The following is a 15,487-nucleotide window of genomic DNA, read 5'->3' as shown; positions in this document are numbered from 1 at the left end:
CACGGAGATTGCTTTTCTTTTCTAATTTATCCGTGGAAATCCATCCTCGGCCTATTTTATAGCCTTGATACGTATTATAGGCCCTAGGATGCATCGAATGCGCTTCAAGCGTAAGCACGTGATGTTAGAGACCCCTCGCCTCGCCCCGCCTGCGCATATTCCCCTTTTCCATTCTTCACATCAAATACTTTTTATACCCTTCTAGAGGCAAGCTCTGGCTTTCAAGGAGCGATGGAACCAAGCCACGAGACACAACAAGCAATAGAAACGCAATCCACAACCTACGAGGAAAAGCCAAAGAAGAAAGATATCCAGCAAGCAGTCAGTTCTACGATTTCGGACGAGGCCGAACGGACAATTCGATCATCAATACAAGATCTTGTTTCAGAAAGCTTAGATCCGACAGGAAAATATTGCCCATTCCGAATCTTGCCGTCAAACAGGCACGTTGAACGCGTGGTTGTGGAGTGGTTCATAGTGAGTCCTAACCATACTATTGTTACCCATTCCTAAGTATCGATAGATCCGGTCAAATATCGAAAGAGTAGCGAAGAAATTGAAACGGAACATTTCTCCTGACCCGAGATCACATCTGTTAAAATGGTTTCCAATATCGATCACTCAAATGCCACACCCTGGAACCATGAGTCGGGGTATGGCTCCGGATGACAAAACGAGCATAATAGTCTGGATTGCGTTGGGAAAGCTTGGTGTAGATAATGGATTTATATATGAAATGGAGAGTGGCCAGGACATGAGTCTAGATGGCCATGAGAGGATAACTTTTTCTGGTAAAGGAGGGGGGTTGGCAGTGTTGTTGTTATTACACATGTGATGTGACATTAATTAAAACATTTGGACCTGGATATGGTGAACTAACCCGGCAAGGAATATGATTATGCGCCTTCGAAAATATTAGTTAGTACATACTCCGTAACTAATCAGCTTTGATTTGATTAAGTGGAGATCACGTGAATTGTCGGGGATGAGCGGGAGGCTCAAACTCTAAAGATGGTTAGGCCCACCTTCCCGCTCCCCACACTTGTTGGTTCGGTGGGTTCGGCGCTTTGCCGAAGGATCCAGAAGCGAAGAGACAGAGACACGACACGGCCTGGATGATATTGATCCTGACGAAAAGCGGAAGCAAAGGATGGAAAACTGTCAACAATGCGTTCACTCCTCAACGCTGGGTCTGAGACTACCGCAACGCTGCTCAGTGCCATTACCTTTATTTTGCTCAAGAACCCCAGAGTCATGAAGAAACTGAAACATAAGGCTCGTGAGAGATTTGCGTCGTACAAAGAGATTCAACTCCCAGCATGCCATGTCTACATGCGGTGTTGTTTTAGAAGCACTCAGATACTTCCCACCAGCTCCCGTTAGATTTGGAATGCTAGTGCATTGGGTCGGCGAGTTTGTTGCTATGTCGATTTGTACTGGTTGTATAGTAGAAATCCCGCTTTGATATCCCGGGTGATGCGCTGTTGTTCCAGAATATTTCTGACGTCAACGGTCAGGTGACTATACATTTCTCACGAAAGCCTTGGAGGGGTTACCTGATTACCGAAGGGTGCCCCGCCCACAACTTGGGCGAAATCTATCGGGCATCAACTCTCTGATGTGTTGCGAAAACACGCACTTGCTTCATCTTCAGCCGATTCCGATCAGACTTGCCCCAAGTAAGATGTCGCTCACCATACGACCTGGCTTCACTCTAACGCAATCAGATATTTATACTGCAGGCTGTACACGGGTGCCATCCATTCTTCTTCCTCCACCGACACAAACTCGCAATCAAGACCGATTCAATGATCGCAACAGCCGGAAACACTCGAACCATTTGCCGCACAGTACCCTTTTCGGGACAACCAGAATCTTTGGTTCTTTGAGGATAGCGGTCATTAAAGAGCATGTCGAGTGACCGTGGGACGCAAGCACTTGCTGGGGAAGAGGAATGGATTTCAATTTTCGACTTCAATATACCGGAGGACATGATCATGGAATTTGAAGGCAGGTCATGCAATATTTTTGATGACGAGAAGAACGTGGTCGACAAACTAGGGTATAATGATGGGAAGGTCTCGAGAGAAGTGAAAAAGGGATGGTGTTGCTACGTGTTGAAAGCTAAAGTGAAATTCAGCAAATGCCAGGAGTAAATCGGTGAAAATGAAATTAAGATCAAGCAAAAACTTCCGCTTCTCGCTCAAGAGAGGCTCCCGAATTTAAATACATTTGCCATGAGATACCCATATTGAAATCCAAGTCTCACAATAAGGTAGGCGTCCTCGCCACCCATTTCTGGTATATGCAGAGACATGCAATTGGTTACATTTAAACCATTACTGCGTAGCGCTTCTTTCCAGAGGTTGCTCGTTCCGATTCCCGATCGAAATGGCTCGGGCATATTTTCGATCATAGTACGACTCGTATACGAGAACGAACAGTAGTCATCCACTGCAACAGAAAAAGGAAACGCTGCCTAGAGTTAGCTACAGTGGGGGCAAGTGTGATATTTTTCAGCGCTCTTACCACCGTGCCAAGTTCGTTTTCGCGATGCTCCAGCTTCATCCGTAGGATGGGCAGCCACAGGATTGAACTTGATGAGATCGTATAGCCTAACAGTAGACTCCGGAAATCCGAAGGCCGTCACGAACGTAACGAGCTCACTAGGTACCAAGCTTTCTTTGGATTTACCTAAGAACTCCAAAAGAGACACCCTGTCGTCTTTCTTTATACGTTCAAGCCTGTGCTTCCCAAGAGCAATAATACAAAGGAGAGCTGATTCGCAACCACATTGACGAGTCACATCGTTCAAGAACTCATAGTAAACCTTGGTCTTGCGGGCTAATGATGGATTATGAAGGTCGCTAGCCAGCGCGTTCTGTAGGTCACGAGCGGAGTGAGCTGCTCCGTCTTCAAGTCGTTGTCGAATTGAGATCTCCTTGGACACTTTCTGAAGACGTTCATAGTAACGGTCCAAGTCCTTTTGCTGGACAGGCTGCTGGACCCGTAATTGTAGCTCGGTTTCTATTAAAGTCACCGCCTGACGAGATTCGAGTAACAGAGTCTCTAACACTCCTCGTGAGAGATTTTGAAACCCATCTTCCCGCTTCAAGAGTGAGTCTTTGCTTAAATGAAAAACGATGAAAGGGTAACGCATCCTAAGCAATTTTGTGGGGATGTGAAGCTGCGAAAAAAAAAGCGGTGTGAATAGCAAGTAGCCCCGTCTCGAAGTGCCGCTAAAACCCTCTAAAGCCCCTAAAAGCCCGTAGAAATCCGCGAAAGTCCGCGGAAATCTGTGGCAACCCGCAATGCTGCGCAGACACCCACGGCGGGCCTATCAAGAATCACCTTACTCCGTACGGAGTACTTTAATCGGCGATCGCCAGTAAGCCTGAACTCATTCCTCACAGGAGAAAGTTTGCCTCAGTGCGCCTCCGACGGTTAGCATTGGATTGTGGATGACAGCGCCAACGTCTAAAAAGACGGGGAGTGGATACCTCAAGGCCAATTGTTTAAAACTAAACCCGTGAGACATGTAACCTGATCTACGTAAGATCTCTGGATCACAAGCCCGTAAGGATTGTCATGATGGTAGTATAATTTCTGAACCCTTCTGTATGCATCAAATAATACTGTCCTAGGATTTTGCTTTGATTTCCCTTCACAGAAGCAATTCTTTCTGATAAGCCTGGCCCTAGAGGATAATAAGCCAATGATGAGAATGGGGGTACTGTATATACTATAGTTTACAGGACATTGGTACAATTCTATATCTATACGCTCTCGACGTCGCGGAACCTTCGATAAAAATTTCTATCTCAATACCTCAGTCTGTGCGAAATATACGTATACCAAGTATCATTTGGTCTCGTATTCTCGGGCTCTTTCGATGCTGTAGGGCGTCAAGGGAGCCGTCATGGGAAGATCCTAAAGGTTGGGATACTCATAACTTGAACGGGCAATTTAGTAGCCACTACACGAGAAGAGAGCTATCAGCGTTCGATACATCTTAACCCTTCTAGTAGATATATTTCTGCAAAAGGTCTAGATGGGCTTATAGTAGGTATCCTAGAATTCTTTCACTAATAATCAGTCGACAACAGGTATGACTCTCAGGGTCGTCATCTACGCATAATCGACGAAATCATACCGGAAGATAGTAAAGATTTCAAGTCATAATACCTGAGGCTCGAACACTACTTGGTTCCGCAGGCCAGGTCTCCCGTTGAACGGAATCTCGTAGTGCAATACGGCCTGCAAACGGAGGCCTCCAACGTAGTTTGCGAGCTCTTGTCTGAAGCTCACGCCGCTTCCTGTCCCTGATCAGCCCAGCTTCATATCCTAGATAATGGCATCATACGGCTAGTCTGAAATATATGCCCGATGCAATATTTCATTTTCTCGCTTTACAGCATCCCCGTCGAAGCAATAGAGCAGGGAAGTGGAATGACCGCGGTATTGAGACTGCTGTCAATACTTATCACCTGAATTGTACTAACTTCCCGTATATATTACCTGTCCGTCATTTTTGGATATATTTGCTTTTTTAAGGAGGCCAGAGCGAATCTGGCAGGAGCTAGAAAAGGTCTAAAGCGTAATCCCATCTACGTGCAGTACCGGGGCAATCGTGCTTATGCAATTTTCAGCTGGCATTGCGCTAATGCAACAGGTATAGTGTGTCCTCCCTGTGCTCTCGGTAACGCGTAGTGAAAACATTATAATTAGTCCAGAGTAGGGCTCTAAAAGTCATTCTAACGACGGGTGACCATAGCCACACATACTTGCTCAACTCCCCTTGGGTCACCATCTCCGATTCCAGACTTTTTGCTTCGTTGCCCACAAAGATGAATACTGGACGAAACAATCATGGTGATACTTTCAACAACCACTCGGAACATCCTCCTAGCCGGTCTATCCCTTTCCCATCTCGCCTGCCTCAGTCTACACACCCACCCAGTGTCACCCGTCCTGGGAATGATTCCCGCTTCGGGAATTTGCCTGGTTCCTCGATAACACCGCTGCCACAAGACTATGTTCGAACTGGTATCCTAGACGGTCCTAGATTGGCTTTAGCACCGGCGACAAGATTCACAGCGCGATCTCCAGACACGCAACGGACTCACCCGTCAGGCTTGCCTCGAGTCAAACAGGTAAAGTTTGATTTCCCTTCCCTAAAAGTGAGTGTCCACTGATGTTGCTTAGGCGTGCGAACCATGTCGAAGGAGGAGGGTCAAGTGCGACGGACAACGACCACATTGCAGCCACTGCAGTGATAATCAATTGCAATGTGCCTACAGAAGGGGGGCCATTCAGAAATTTGTGTCCGTTGATCGATAGGCTATCTTTGCAAAGAAGTACTGACCTTGTACAATAGACCCGACCGTTCGACTCAACGATTACTGGATCGCGTCGACCAGTTGGAGAAAAATTGGTTATTCCGTCAAGATTCCTTGGAAAGAACTCTGATGCAACAACAGAAAGCTTTCAGTGATTGGTTGTCTCCTAATAAGCCCTCAATTAGCGCGACTGATAGCGATATCCAGGTCACAAATACCCCATACTGTGGCCAAGAAGACCCGATACAAGATGGTTCAGAAGGAGAGCTTGCTATTCCTATTGGGCACACCACTGCAGCGCATAATCTTCTGAGCTGGCCTTCTGTCCAATCGCTGATACATCCACTGAAGAGAAGCGGGGAGTATGTGATGGAACTTGAGGCTAATCGTGGTCTTATCACCGCCTACGATGAGGATGGCGTCGGGAATCCTTCTGACGACAGTCAAGTACTAGTCCCTCCTGCTACAGAAAACGGAAGACTAGATATAGAGCTGTCTGGCCGGTTCAATGCGAATTCCAGCACAACTCAACGCTACTACCAGAGCTATTTGAGCAATATCCACAAAGTTCACCCGTTCCTGGACCAAACTGAGCTGAGCATGCAGGTGGACGACTTCACCCAATATTACTGCTCCGAAAATTTCTCATCACAGATACAACCGCGCGTCGAAGGGACCATTTACAACGCCATTATCCTATTGGTCTTGGCTATTGGTGCTTTTTGTGATCAGCCATCACCGCTCACATTTCCTAGCACTGACACCCCGATTGCTGGCCTGTCACTCTACGGATTTGCAGTTTCCACTTTGGGTCCTTCGCAAGGAGGAACTAACTTGAAACACGCCCAGGCATGTTTACTTGCGGGAATTTATATTGGCCAATTTGCACACCCTTTTCAGAGCTATAGCTGGATTTCTCAGGCTTCTTGGGTATGCCAATTACTCATTAGGCCAAAACGGTACAGGATATTGCATAGCTCCGTGAAGGACTTATGCAGGTTCATTTACTGGACTTGTCTGAAGCTGGAGAGGTACGTCATTATGGCAAATGTAGTGCTTTGGTAGCTACTGATTTTCATTTAGCAACATACTAGCTGAGCTAGATCTCCCGCCGAGTGGCCTCTCTCGATTTGAGAGCCAAATCGATCTGCCAACAGAAAAATCCGCCCTTACTGACAGTCCTGATTCACCGCTCATAAGTACAATGTTGTTCTACTCAGCTCATATTCATCTTCGGAAAATATTGAATCGCGTCCATACAGAGCTCTACAAATTTGATCGTAAGTAGTCATCTACACAACGTCTTTTCAATGTATTGTGATCTCATTGGTATTCACTCATTTTTCAACAGATGAAGAGCAAGGGTGGTCTTTAACGGTGCAACAAGCACTAAGCATGAACCTCGCTCGCTGGCGGGCGAGCCTCCCATATATGATGAAATGGGGGGACGACGAGCAACCTGCGACAGAAATCAACACTGCACGCATGCGTGCCAAGTTCTACGGTGCCCAATACATTATCTATCGACCTCTGCTATACCGTGCTCTCCACTCACCCCCAGGCGCAAAGGAAGGGCTTCCGCAGCCCCTCCTAGACGCTTGCAAGATATGCATCAAGTCGGCTATCTTGAATACAATGGCGTTTGATCGAATCGAAGGTCGCTTAATAATTACCAATATCTTTGGAACAGCTCATGGGTAAGCCTTTAATATATTGGGTGTGTTGGAATCAATTGTTTGCTGATCATATGCATAAAGGCAATTTGGAAATATGCTTGTTCTATCCGCCACTTACATGTCGAACCTACGAGAGTTGGTTGACAGGGATTTACTCCAACGCCTTCTTGAGGGGACGATCCGATTCTTGCAACATACGGGGTCTGGTTCGCCATCCCTACAAGCTGATATGGAGATTCTCACTGAAATCTACGGAAAGATCTTTACACCTTCCATCGGTTCGTAAGCGTTAGAGCAGCCAATTTGGTTCTTCGATTGCGCTCCTTCTGGGTAGTATTGGATAATTTCTTTATTCTCCACGATATTTGGTTCAAACGCTCGAAGCACACTGCCTGTCTTTTCTGATTCTCTGTTTACGAAAGGCTAGGAGAAGGAAGAGAGAGGAGGGACTACAAATGTATTAGACTAATCGACTGCACTCTGGAAAATAAGAGTCCTGGCAATTAGGGTCAAGTTACCGCAACTCTGCTCCTAAAATATGTGGGCTCTATTAGATATGCTACATGACTACCCTCTCATTCTACAAATACTAGATTTGCACTACTAGCTACATCAACAGTTAGGAATATCCGGGGGTTGACCCAGTAATTGATAATTTATTAACGAAGACCATCGAGTTCTCAAAGAAACAAGCATCAGAATCACGCGCAAGCAACTAGACAGTGTCACGCCAATTCTCAAACTCCCGTGTCGTCAGAGGGAAGACCGCAACGTTGCTGGACTCCTCCAACAAAGTATCTCCATCGTCCCCTTTGAAAACGAACTGGACGGCGTTACGTCCATCTTTAGTTTTAAGAACCATCCTCTCCGTGACTTCATCTGGAGATTGCATATTGCCGAAAACATAGGTCGGTTTGCCACAAATGGTGCCAATCACAAGCTTCGCCAGTTGATACTTGCGGAGATTAGACGGGACCTTTTCCCTTCGTCGACAAGTTAAGATAAGCGACTTCCACTCTGCGCTAGGCCAATAAATACGCTGGATATCGGGTGCAGGGAGAGACTCCAGAACCGAGTTCGGGATGGTGATGTGAATAATGACAGTCGCGCTACACACGCTGCGGCGTTTAGCATAGCAGGTATAATATTCGGCCACTTCTCGCTCAACAGCGAAGTAGATATCTGCATGTCGTCCCGAGAAATCAGTAGGTGGCGCGGAGGTAAGACATGCAAAGTCAACGCTACCATCATTGCCGAATAAGCGATCAATCTGAGCTTGGTCAATACCCTTGTATAGAGTCGTATACCCCGGTGCATTTGCAGCTGCACTTATTACAGCGGGAGATAAAGCAGTTTCGTGTGCTAACCAAGGGACCATCCTTAAAGATTCCGAGATCGATCGTCGTCCAGAACCAATAGACCTGCTTTGTCCAGGTCTGGAAGCTTCCCGCTGACGAGCCATGTCACGCTCACGAGATGTTTCTTGTACCGCCTGTAGCCCCCGGTACCGTAACCGAATAGTATCTTGAACCCAGAACTTACAAGTTTCGGTTAGGCGGATGTGCCGAAACTTGGGGTCCATAATCGCCTCCTGGAGCTCGCTGTTGACCCCATAAGAGGCCATACAGTGCAACCATCGGCCATCATTATCTTCGCAGGTATCGATGGAGTAATCCACATAACCTTCAGCGACCTCGATAAACGGTACATCATGGTACTTGTCAGCGGGCTCTCTCCCGGGTTCCCCAGAGTGCCAGCTCATCCAAGACTCCCAAATTCGGGCTGCTGTTTCCGAATTGTACCCTAGATGCTCAAGGGTGGCAACAGATATCAGGTCCTCCGGGATACTGACAAAGGAATCGGAGCTTGAGGCGGTTGATGCGGGGGTCAGTGGGAGATGTTGTTCTTCTTCGTCGCTGGATCGATTCAAGCGTCGTTTATGGATTCGACGGGTACCATCAGACAGAGGAGGGCTGACCAGCCCTGATGCTTGCAGACTTACTGCATCGTCAGGAGCCAGAATACTTGCCCAGTCATCCCTGGACATAATGGACATATTGGATTATTTATGCGCGGATGGATATGTATGTAGTGTGAGATTCCAGGTCGTTCTTGAAGAAGAAAGAGTACATTTGACTAAATAACGAATATAAGAAACTATCTGCATACAGCATAATGGGGATCACGTGACACCTTCCAGCAATGAAAATGCCTTCAATATTGGAAAGCATCTACTACTAAGCCTAATTAGGAAGTTATAGCTCCGTGAATATAATGAGCCCGGGCGCGCTCAATAAAAGCATGGTAAAAAGTTCATACATTTGAATCTTCTAGCTATAAAAATGAGAGGGAAGAAAAGACAGCTGAAAAGACATATGAAAAGACTACCGCGGCAACTCCCCGGGGCCCACTTCATCGCCTCAGAGTTTATAATTATTTCTATACTCTCATATCTCAAACAACTATTCAATTTAAGACAAGATACGCGATAGACTTTGTTGGACCCAAACTATGAATACATCCAATGTCGACAAATCAACTATAGAGTCGCGTTGGCTTCAGCTCTTTGCCACAATTTGAGCCAAATTCGAAGTCTCGAATATCGCCAGTGAAAAGTGGTATCTGACAACTTAGTAGCGATTACGATGACGGCAGAATCACATTTCTGTAGCCAGCTATACATGTACCTGATACGCCAACACTTATTCGACCACCTCTGCACGCTGGAAGCTGATTCGATTCATGCACGCAGCGCCAAGGAAATGGCTCTTTCGGGTTCCCGAGACTTACTCCTCAGCATCACCAAATTCATGTCCGATGAAGATGGGGAATGCTCCTTCACCCGAGAAGGCTGGCAGTGTGACAATGCAAATAATGTGCGCGGTATGAGTTGATCAACATTAATATATGCGTACAATACCAGTACCCTATACAGGTTATTTAAATATCATCGAGACTTTGGCTTTTGGTTGGCTGATATCACCTATGGGTTGGTCTTGTCCGACCGCCGGGTTTTGGACGACGTGAATACACAAATGGTAGTCTTGCCGGTTGTCATGGGCCAAGACGTGCGGCGAATGTCCTACTGGCATATCAGAGGAACAAGGTAGTTGGGAATCTCCAAGGAAGATGTGCAAATGCATCTGGTCGTTGAAGCTTGCGGTGTGACATTGAATTAAATGCCCAGTGTGGATGATGCCGATTTGTACTCCGTAAAGAATTGAGTTGATGGCAAGCCGAGGAAATATTTCCTATTGTCACATCTCCACTTATGTTTCAAGACACAAAGGGGGAAGAGAGAAGATCGTGTCCAATAATAGAACTGTTGTTTAGGGAGATGCTTACCTAACCACCTCGAGGACCGCCCTTTCGTACCGCATCGGGAGACTTGTTTATGGCTTGCCCCGCGTTTTCTCTCTTATTTATGTATCATAAAGTAGGCCCGTGAATAGTTACGAGACGACTGCACTTTTTCATTGTTGCATTCCTTAGCGTGCGCTCTTCCACCCCTTTGGTGGCACGCGTGCCTTCCGAGATTCCATCGCATGAGTCCGCCATGTCGGCCTCGTCGCGCAGCCAGAGCTCCTCCCCCGATATCCTAGGTCCTCCGGGCGATGCCCAGTACTTGATCTCATCACCGATCAAACCATTCGCAGGGCGCCAAAGCTGGATGTCTCCTATGGTAGCGAAATCACGGACTCCGGCCAAGCGACCGCGACCGCGCGGTAGCCTCAGTCCCGCAAAAAGCGCGCATTCGATTCAATTCAAAGATGTCATACTCCCCGGGTCGCCAGCAATGAAGTTTAATGGCGGTCGACAGAGGTCACTCTCTCCGGAGAAGCTTCAGGAAGGAAATGTCAGCCCATGGCGCATCCGACTCACGCTGGAAGCGACACAAGACGAAGATGACGAGAACCGGGGTAGCCCGTCGCGCAAACGATTAAAGCCCTCGACCATAACAACGATGATACCATTAAAGGATGAGAGGAGTCCATTGAAGGAGAAAACGCAGTACAAGAGGCGAGGGCGTCCTCGAAAGTCTGACATTAGTTTGTCCCCGTTTGCTGCGCGTACCCCTCGCCCTGGACATACACCTTGGCCGGGGAATACACCTGGGCCGGGGAATACACCTGGGCCGGGGCATACTCCTGGACCACAAGCCGGTGACTCTCAACCACGCAAAAGAGGTCGACCACGGGGCACGCCCAGGCCCAAATCACAGGATTTCCAGTTGCTGGGTGACCAAGCAACGCCGACTATCGAATATGACCACAACTTTAGTCCGATGGATATCGTTCCAAATAGTGATGCCCGTCACAACCAGCAATTCAGTCCAATGGACACCACGACCAATGAAACTGGCTTAGGCCAGCATGAATACAGTCCGATGGATACAATAGCTAGTGATGCTAGTCTGGGCCACCGAGGATTCAGCCCCACGGATGCCCTCACTAGTGACGCTAGCCGAAGCCAACAACGGTTCAGTCCGACGGATTCTTTTGCTGGGAGTAATGCAAACGCCAGTCCCTTGAATCTCGTAGGGGATGTCGAATCCGATGACGACTCTTGGGGGAACTCGGAGATATCAAATGCAGAGCTTCCTCATCCAACAGAACCCAATCTCGACAATACTCGCCGTGAGTACGGCCGAACGAGTTTGGAGACACCTGTTATCGGAGCTACGGAACATCACTTTCTGGATGATGAGAATATCCACTCTACGCCTTCTAAAATGCCATCACCGACACGCGAGAGAGCTATGTTGTCATCGAGAGCTTCTCGCAATACCAACACCGCTAGCCCACAATCGCGCACATATCCTACTCCGACCCCCACATCTTCGCTGGCCGATGAAGAAAATCAAACCCGACAAGCTGACTCTGATCATTTCACAAGGACGGAGACCGACCATGCTGAAACTGATCCCGTTGAAGATCCCGCGGACGAGTACGACGAATTCGACACTATCATGGAAAGTGAAGGATTCACTATGATTTCCCTTGATACGCTCCCGTCAGCCAAGCAGCACGGATTCGGCTCCAGCGCTACGACGAACAGCGGTCCCAAACCAAAGGAAGTCGGAGAACGGTTGAGACGCAGACTTCCCGGGACGATCCAAGACCTTCAAGGTGATTCTCGTGTTCAGAAGGCATCCAGTCCAGTCACTACGGGCCTAGATTCTGGGCTACACGAAAATCCAAGCACCCAAATTCCGGAGAAGTACACTGCACATGCGACCGAGCGTCAATCTGTTAACTACGTGAATGAGATCGCCTATCCTGAGCTCCCTGCCGCATCATCACCTGCCAAATCAACAATTGTTCCAAAGAAGAGAACACTCCACAGTTTGGCTAAACTTGTTCGACTTAGTTTGGCCCTACAAGGTCCCTTTAAGCCTCAACAAGACGAGTGGTCTGGTAAGAGTAATGCCCGTCACAAAAGACGTCGGTTGGAGGGTGTTTTCAGCACATTCAACGCTGAAACGCAGCGAGAACTCCGAGCTGCTATGGGGCTAGGACAGGAGCTTGCTATGCGCCGGATGCTCGCTGAGGAAGATAAGGCTGCGGCTATAGCAGCAGATCATGCGGCTGCTCGTCTTGGGGAGGAACGTCTCGAGGAAGAACAAGGAGAACAGGAAGAACAGGAAGAACGTGAATATAATGGCTTCGATGACGAAGAATCGGAAGAGCAGGATCAGGATCGACCCTTTGAAGACGAGATCAAGAAGCAGGAACGGTACATCCAACCTTCACGTTCCAGTCTCAACAACTTCATTCAGCAAAGCCCGGTGTCCCACCAGAAGGCACAGCGGGAGGCTCAATGGCAGCTTGAGCGAGAAGCAGTCAGCCGCCAGGCTCAGACGGCTGCAAAGTCACAATCCGTCGTTTATATTGATAGCGATGATAATGCGGCGGAAGAGGATCGGGGCATCGAACCTGAATATGAACAACGATTTGAATATGACAACGGAAATGAGTTTGATGAAGAGCACAATGATTTTGCATCTGCACCTGTGCCAGAACCAGCGTCAGAACCAGCGCCATATGTGCCCCAAGACCTTGAACCCGAGCCCGAGCCCGAGCCCTTGGAAGATGAGGATGATGGTTATGACGACATTTGGCAACTCGAAGCGAATGATCACAGCCATGTCTCACAACACGTCGAGGATGATGATGTTCGGTCTCATCCGAACCCGCTTGCACGTCCTTTAGGCAATATTGCCCCGATTTCCGCAGGTAAAGACTACCTGAGTTCATCCCCTTACGCTACTTCAGAGCATAATCATGTAGCGCGCTTCGGACCGTCCAAGGTTCGCGAGCTCCGTGAGCAAAAGGTCGATTTGTCTGCTTTGCTTGCAGAAGAGGATACACCAAACCGCGCACGGTATTACAATGGAACGAGTACGCCTCGTTTACTCGCCCGCCCATCAGGGACACAGAATTCACCAATCAATAATTTTGTCATGAAGGACCCGGTATCGCGCACTCCAGCGCGCATTCGTTTACAACCTCTCTCCCAGTCCAGCCCGGATACTCCCAACCCACGGATCCACAGTCCACAAATCGCGTTACTTGATGGGAAGAAATCTCCGAAGCCTATACAAAGCCCGCCTATACAAGAACCGTTGGAAGAAGACTATGACAACAGCAGCATTTCCAAAGCTGCTCTCGGTCAATCGGAATCTGCCAACGTGGATTCTGCCTCCACCCCACAACCTCCTCAGCTCAATAAAGAGGAGCCAGGATCATCCTGGTTCAGTAAAATAACCAGTTTCACCCCGCAATGGCTGAAAGCCCCGACCCGTGGCCGAAGCTCAAGTGTTAGTACTATTCCGGAGGAAGCATCTGAATTCGAAGATGAAGAGGAAATGGCCAGCATTGAATCTGCGAAGGAGCTTGAGGGACATCTCCAGGATGAGCCGCTCTCAAAGCAAACGAGCCAATCACCCGCGAGCAATTGGAGACAGTCATCACCATCCCAGTCTCCCCGGATACAGCAAGATCCTCATCCTACAGTGGAAGAGGAGGAGGTTCCGATGCATGAGAGAAGTGTTTCTCGGGACCTCCGAGAAGAAGAGCAGCCGGTATCTGGGCGGGGTGTCTCGCAAGATCCATTGGAGAACGAAGATGTAGAGCCAGTGAACCACCAGAATGGGGCATCTCCAGGGCCACGACCACTTGCTGTCTTCGGATACTTTTCCGATGAGCATTACGCCGCGCTTTGTCGTATCTACCGAATCGCCAAGCGATACCCCGAGCACTTTGAATATCACGATTCTCCGGGGCGGGCTGCCATCATCGGTGATTGGATATGGACCTCCGATGGTCATCACGGGGTGCCCATCACAGAGATCCAATTTGCCATTATCGATCGCTTTGCTCAGGAGCTTGCTCGGGCTGATATCCAATATGGTGGCAGCGGACAGATCGATTGGACAGAAGCCGATCTGCATCGGAGACTCATTAGCATCATTATTGGCGAACAGATCCGAGAGGAAAGGAAGGCCAAGGCCAACCGGGGTGCTTCTGTGGATACATGGCGATGAATGTATATTTCTTTTGCCCACTTCTTTTTCTCTCATGTACGTTTTTTGGATATCCGATGAGCATTTGGCGTCATGGTTTTGTTTTGAATACGTCTGTTCTTGTTTTGATTATGATTCCCTCACGGTTATTGGTTAGGCTTGTGTGCAGCATTGGGCTGTTTTGGAGGGTTTATTGTGCCCGTAATTACTTTAGGCGTCTTTCTCTATTCTCTAGCCTTGTCAGTTGGACATGAATGTGGGACTGTATACTTCCAAGTTTGACCAAGTGCGAAAGTACCAAATCCCGCAAGGGGATCCTTGACTTCAACTGCGAACACCATGTGTATATTGCATCTGTAGCATATGTATCCAGCCAACTATGGAGGCCTGCTGCATCGAGATCCCTTATTTCCCCGAGTATCTGACAGAGTAGGGATATACACATTAATCGCATGAGTTGAGCTAAGTCCAGCTCATTGTATCCGCTAGTCAACGTCAGCGTCAATCCAAACCCACTTTTGTCTCATCCTAATGAAACAACTGTACAACCAAACCCTCAAACTGTCAAACCGTCCCAGAAGCAAACACAATCTACATTGAAGTCCCGACCAACCCTGCAGTCCTCCGCCATCTAGACCAACCACGCCAACCCGCGCTTCCTGCACGATCGTATACTTCTCGCGTGGGCAGCCAAGCAGAAGCCGGAGAGCCTCGCAGTCCCCACCTCTGTGCGAGGTTCCTGCGAGGTGTCCCTGCACGGGTTCTCGTCCTTGAGAGTCGGTCTGGCTAGATCGCGAAGTACCACATGGGAGGCGACACCGGAACATTTATAAAAGCAAGGGTTGGTAGCAGCGAATATGGGCAGCAGACCGTTCCCAGAGACGAATATCAAGTAACGTAACTCTATACGTCGCTCATCTCATCTATTCCTTTCCCATACATATAGT

General features: G+C 48.2%; 6 protein-coding genes across 6 annotated transcripts; 4 read left to right on the top strand and 2 right to left on the bottom strand.

Moving 5' to 3' along the window:
• Positions 1 to 1,910: 1,910 nt before the first annotated feature.
• N7518_007060 (uncharacterized protein) lies at positions 1,911 to 2,156 on the top strand (the record flags this gene model as incomplete). Its single annotated transcript, XM_057187987.1, has 1 exon — positions 1,911 to 2,156. The coding sequence occupies one exon, from the start codon at positions 1,911 to 1,913 to the stop codon at positions 2,154 to 2,156; it is 246 nt and encodes an 81-aa protein (XP_057039690.1).
• Positions 2,157 to 2,203: 47 nt separating this feature from the next.
• Positions 2,204 to 3,160, bottom strand: N7518_007059 (uncharacterized protein; the record flags this gene model as incomplete). Its single annotated transcript, XM_057187986.1, has 2 exons — positions 2,204 to 2,454; positions 2,530 to 3,160. The coding sequence occupies 2 exons, from the start codon at positions 3,158 to 3,160 to the stop codon at positions 2,204 to 2,206; spliced, it is 882 nt and encodes a 293-aa protein (XP_057039689.1).
• A 2,308-nt stretch (positions 3,161 to 5,468) lies between these two features.
• Positions 5,469 to 7,301, top strand: N7518_007058 (fungal specific transcription factor domain-containing protein; the record flags this gene model as incomplete). Its single annotated transcript, XM_057187985.1, has 4 exons — positions 5,469 to 6,370; positions 6,423 to 6,619; positions 6,691 to 7,036; positions 7,097 to 7,301. 4 exons carry the CDS (start codon positions 5,469 to 5,471, stop codon positions 7,299 to 7,301), a joined length of 1,650 nt encoding a protein of 549 aa, XP_057039688.1.
• A 429-nt stretch (positions 7,302 to 7,730) lies between these two features.
• On the bottom strand, positions 7,731 to 9,071 carry N7518_007057 (uncharacterized protein; the record flags this gene model as incomplete). The annotated part of the gene is made up of 1 exon (XM_057187984.1): positions 7,731 to 9,071. One exon carries the CDS (start codon positions 9,069 to 9,071, stop codon positions 7,731 to 7,733), a length of 1,341 nt encoding a protein of 446 aa, XP_057039687.1.
• Positions 9,072 to 9,660: 589 nt separating this feature from the next.
• N7518_007056 (uncharacterized protein) lies at positions 9,661 to 10,125 on the top strand (the record flags this gene model as incomplete). The annotated part of the gene is made up of 2 exons (XM_057187983.1): positions 9,661 to 9,898; positions 9,971 to 10,125. 2 exons carry the CDS (start codon positions 9,661 to 9,663, stop codon positions 10,123 to 10,125), a joined length of 393 nt encoding a protein of 130 aa, XP_057039686.1.
• A 446-nt stretch (positions 10,126 to 10,571) lies between these two features.
• Positions 10,572 to 14,561, top strand: N7518_007055 (putative AT DNA binding protein; the record flags this gene model as incomplete). Its single annotated transcript, XM_057187982.1, has 1 exon — positions 10,572 to 14,561. One exon carries the CDS (start codon positions 10,572 to 10,574, stop codon positions 14,559 to 14,561), a length of 3,990 nt encoding a protein of 1,329 aa, XP_057039685.1.
• Between the last annotated feature and the right edge of the window lie 926 nt (positions 14,562 to 15,487).

This window comes from Penicillium psychrosexuale (genome assembly GCF_028828465.1).
Source record: "Penicillium psychrosexuale strain IBT 29551 chromosome Unknown utg000004l, whole genome shotgun sequence".
NCBI lineage: Eukaryota > Fungi > Ascomycota > Eurotiomycetes > Eurotiales > Aspergillaceae > Penicillium > Penicillium psychrosexuale.
This window is presented reverse-complemented; position numbering and strand designations above follow the sequence as displayed.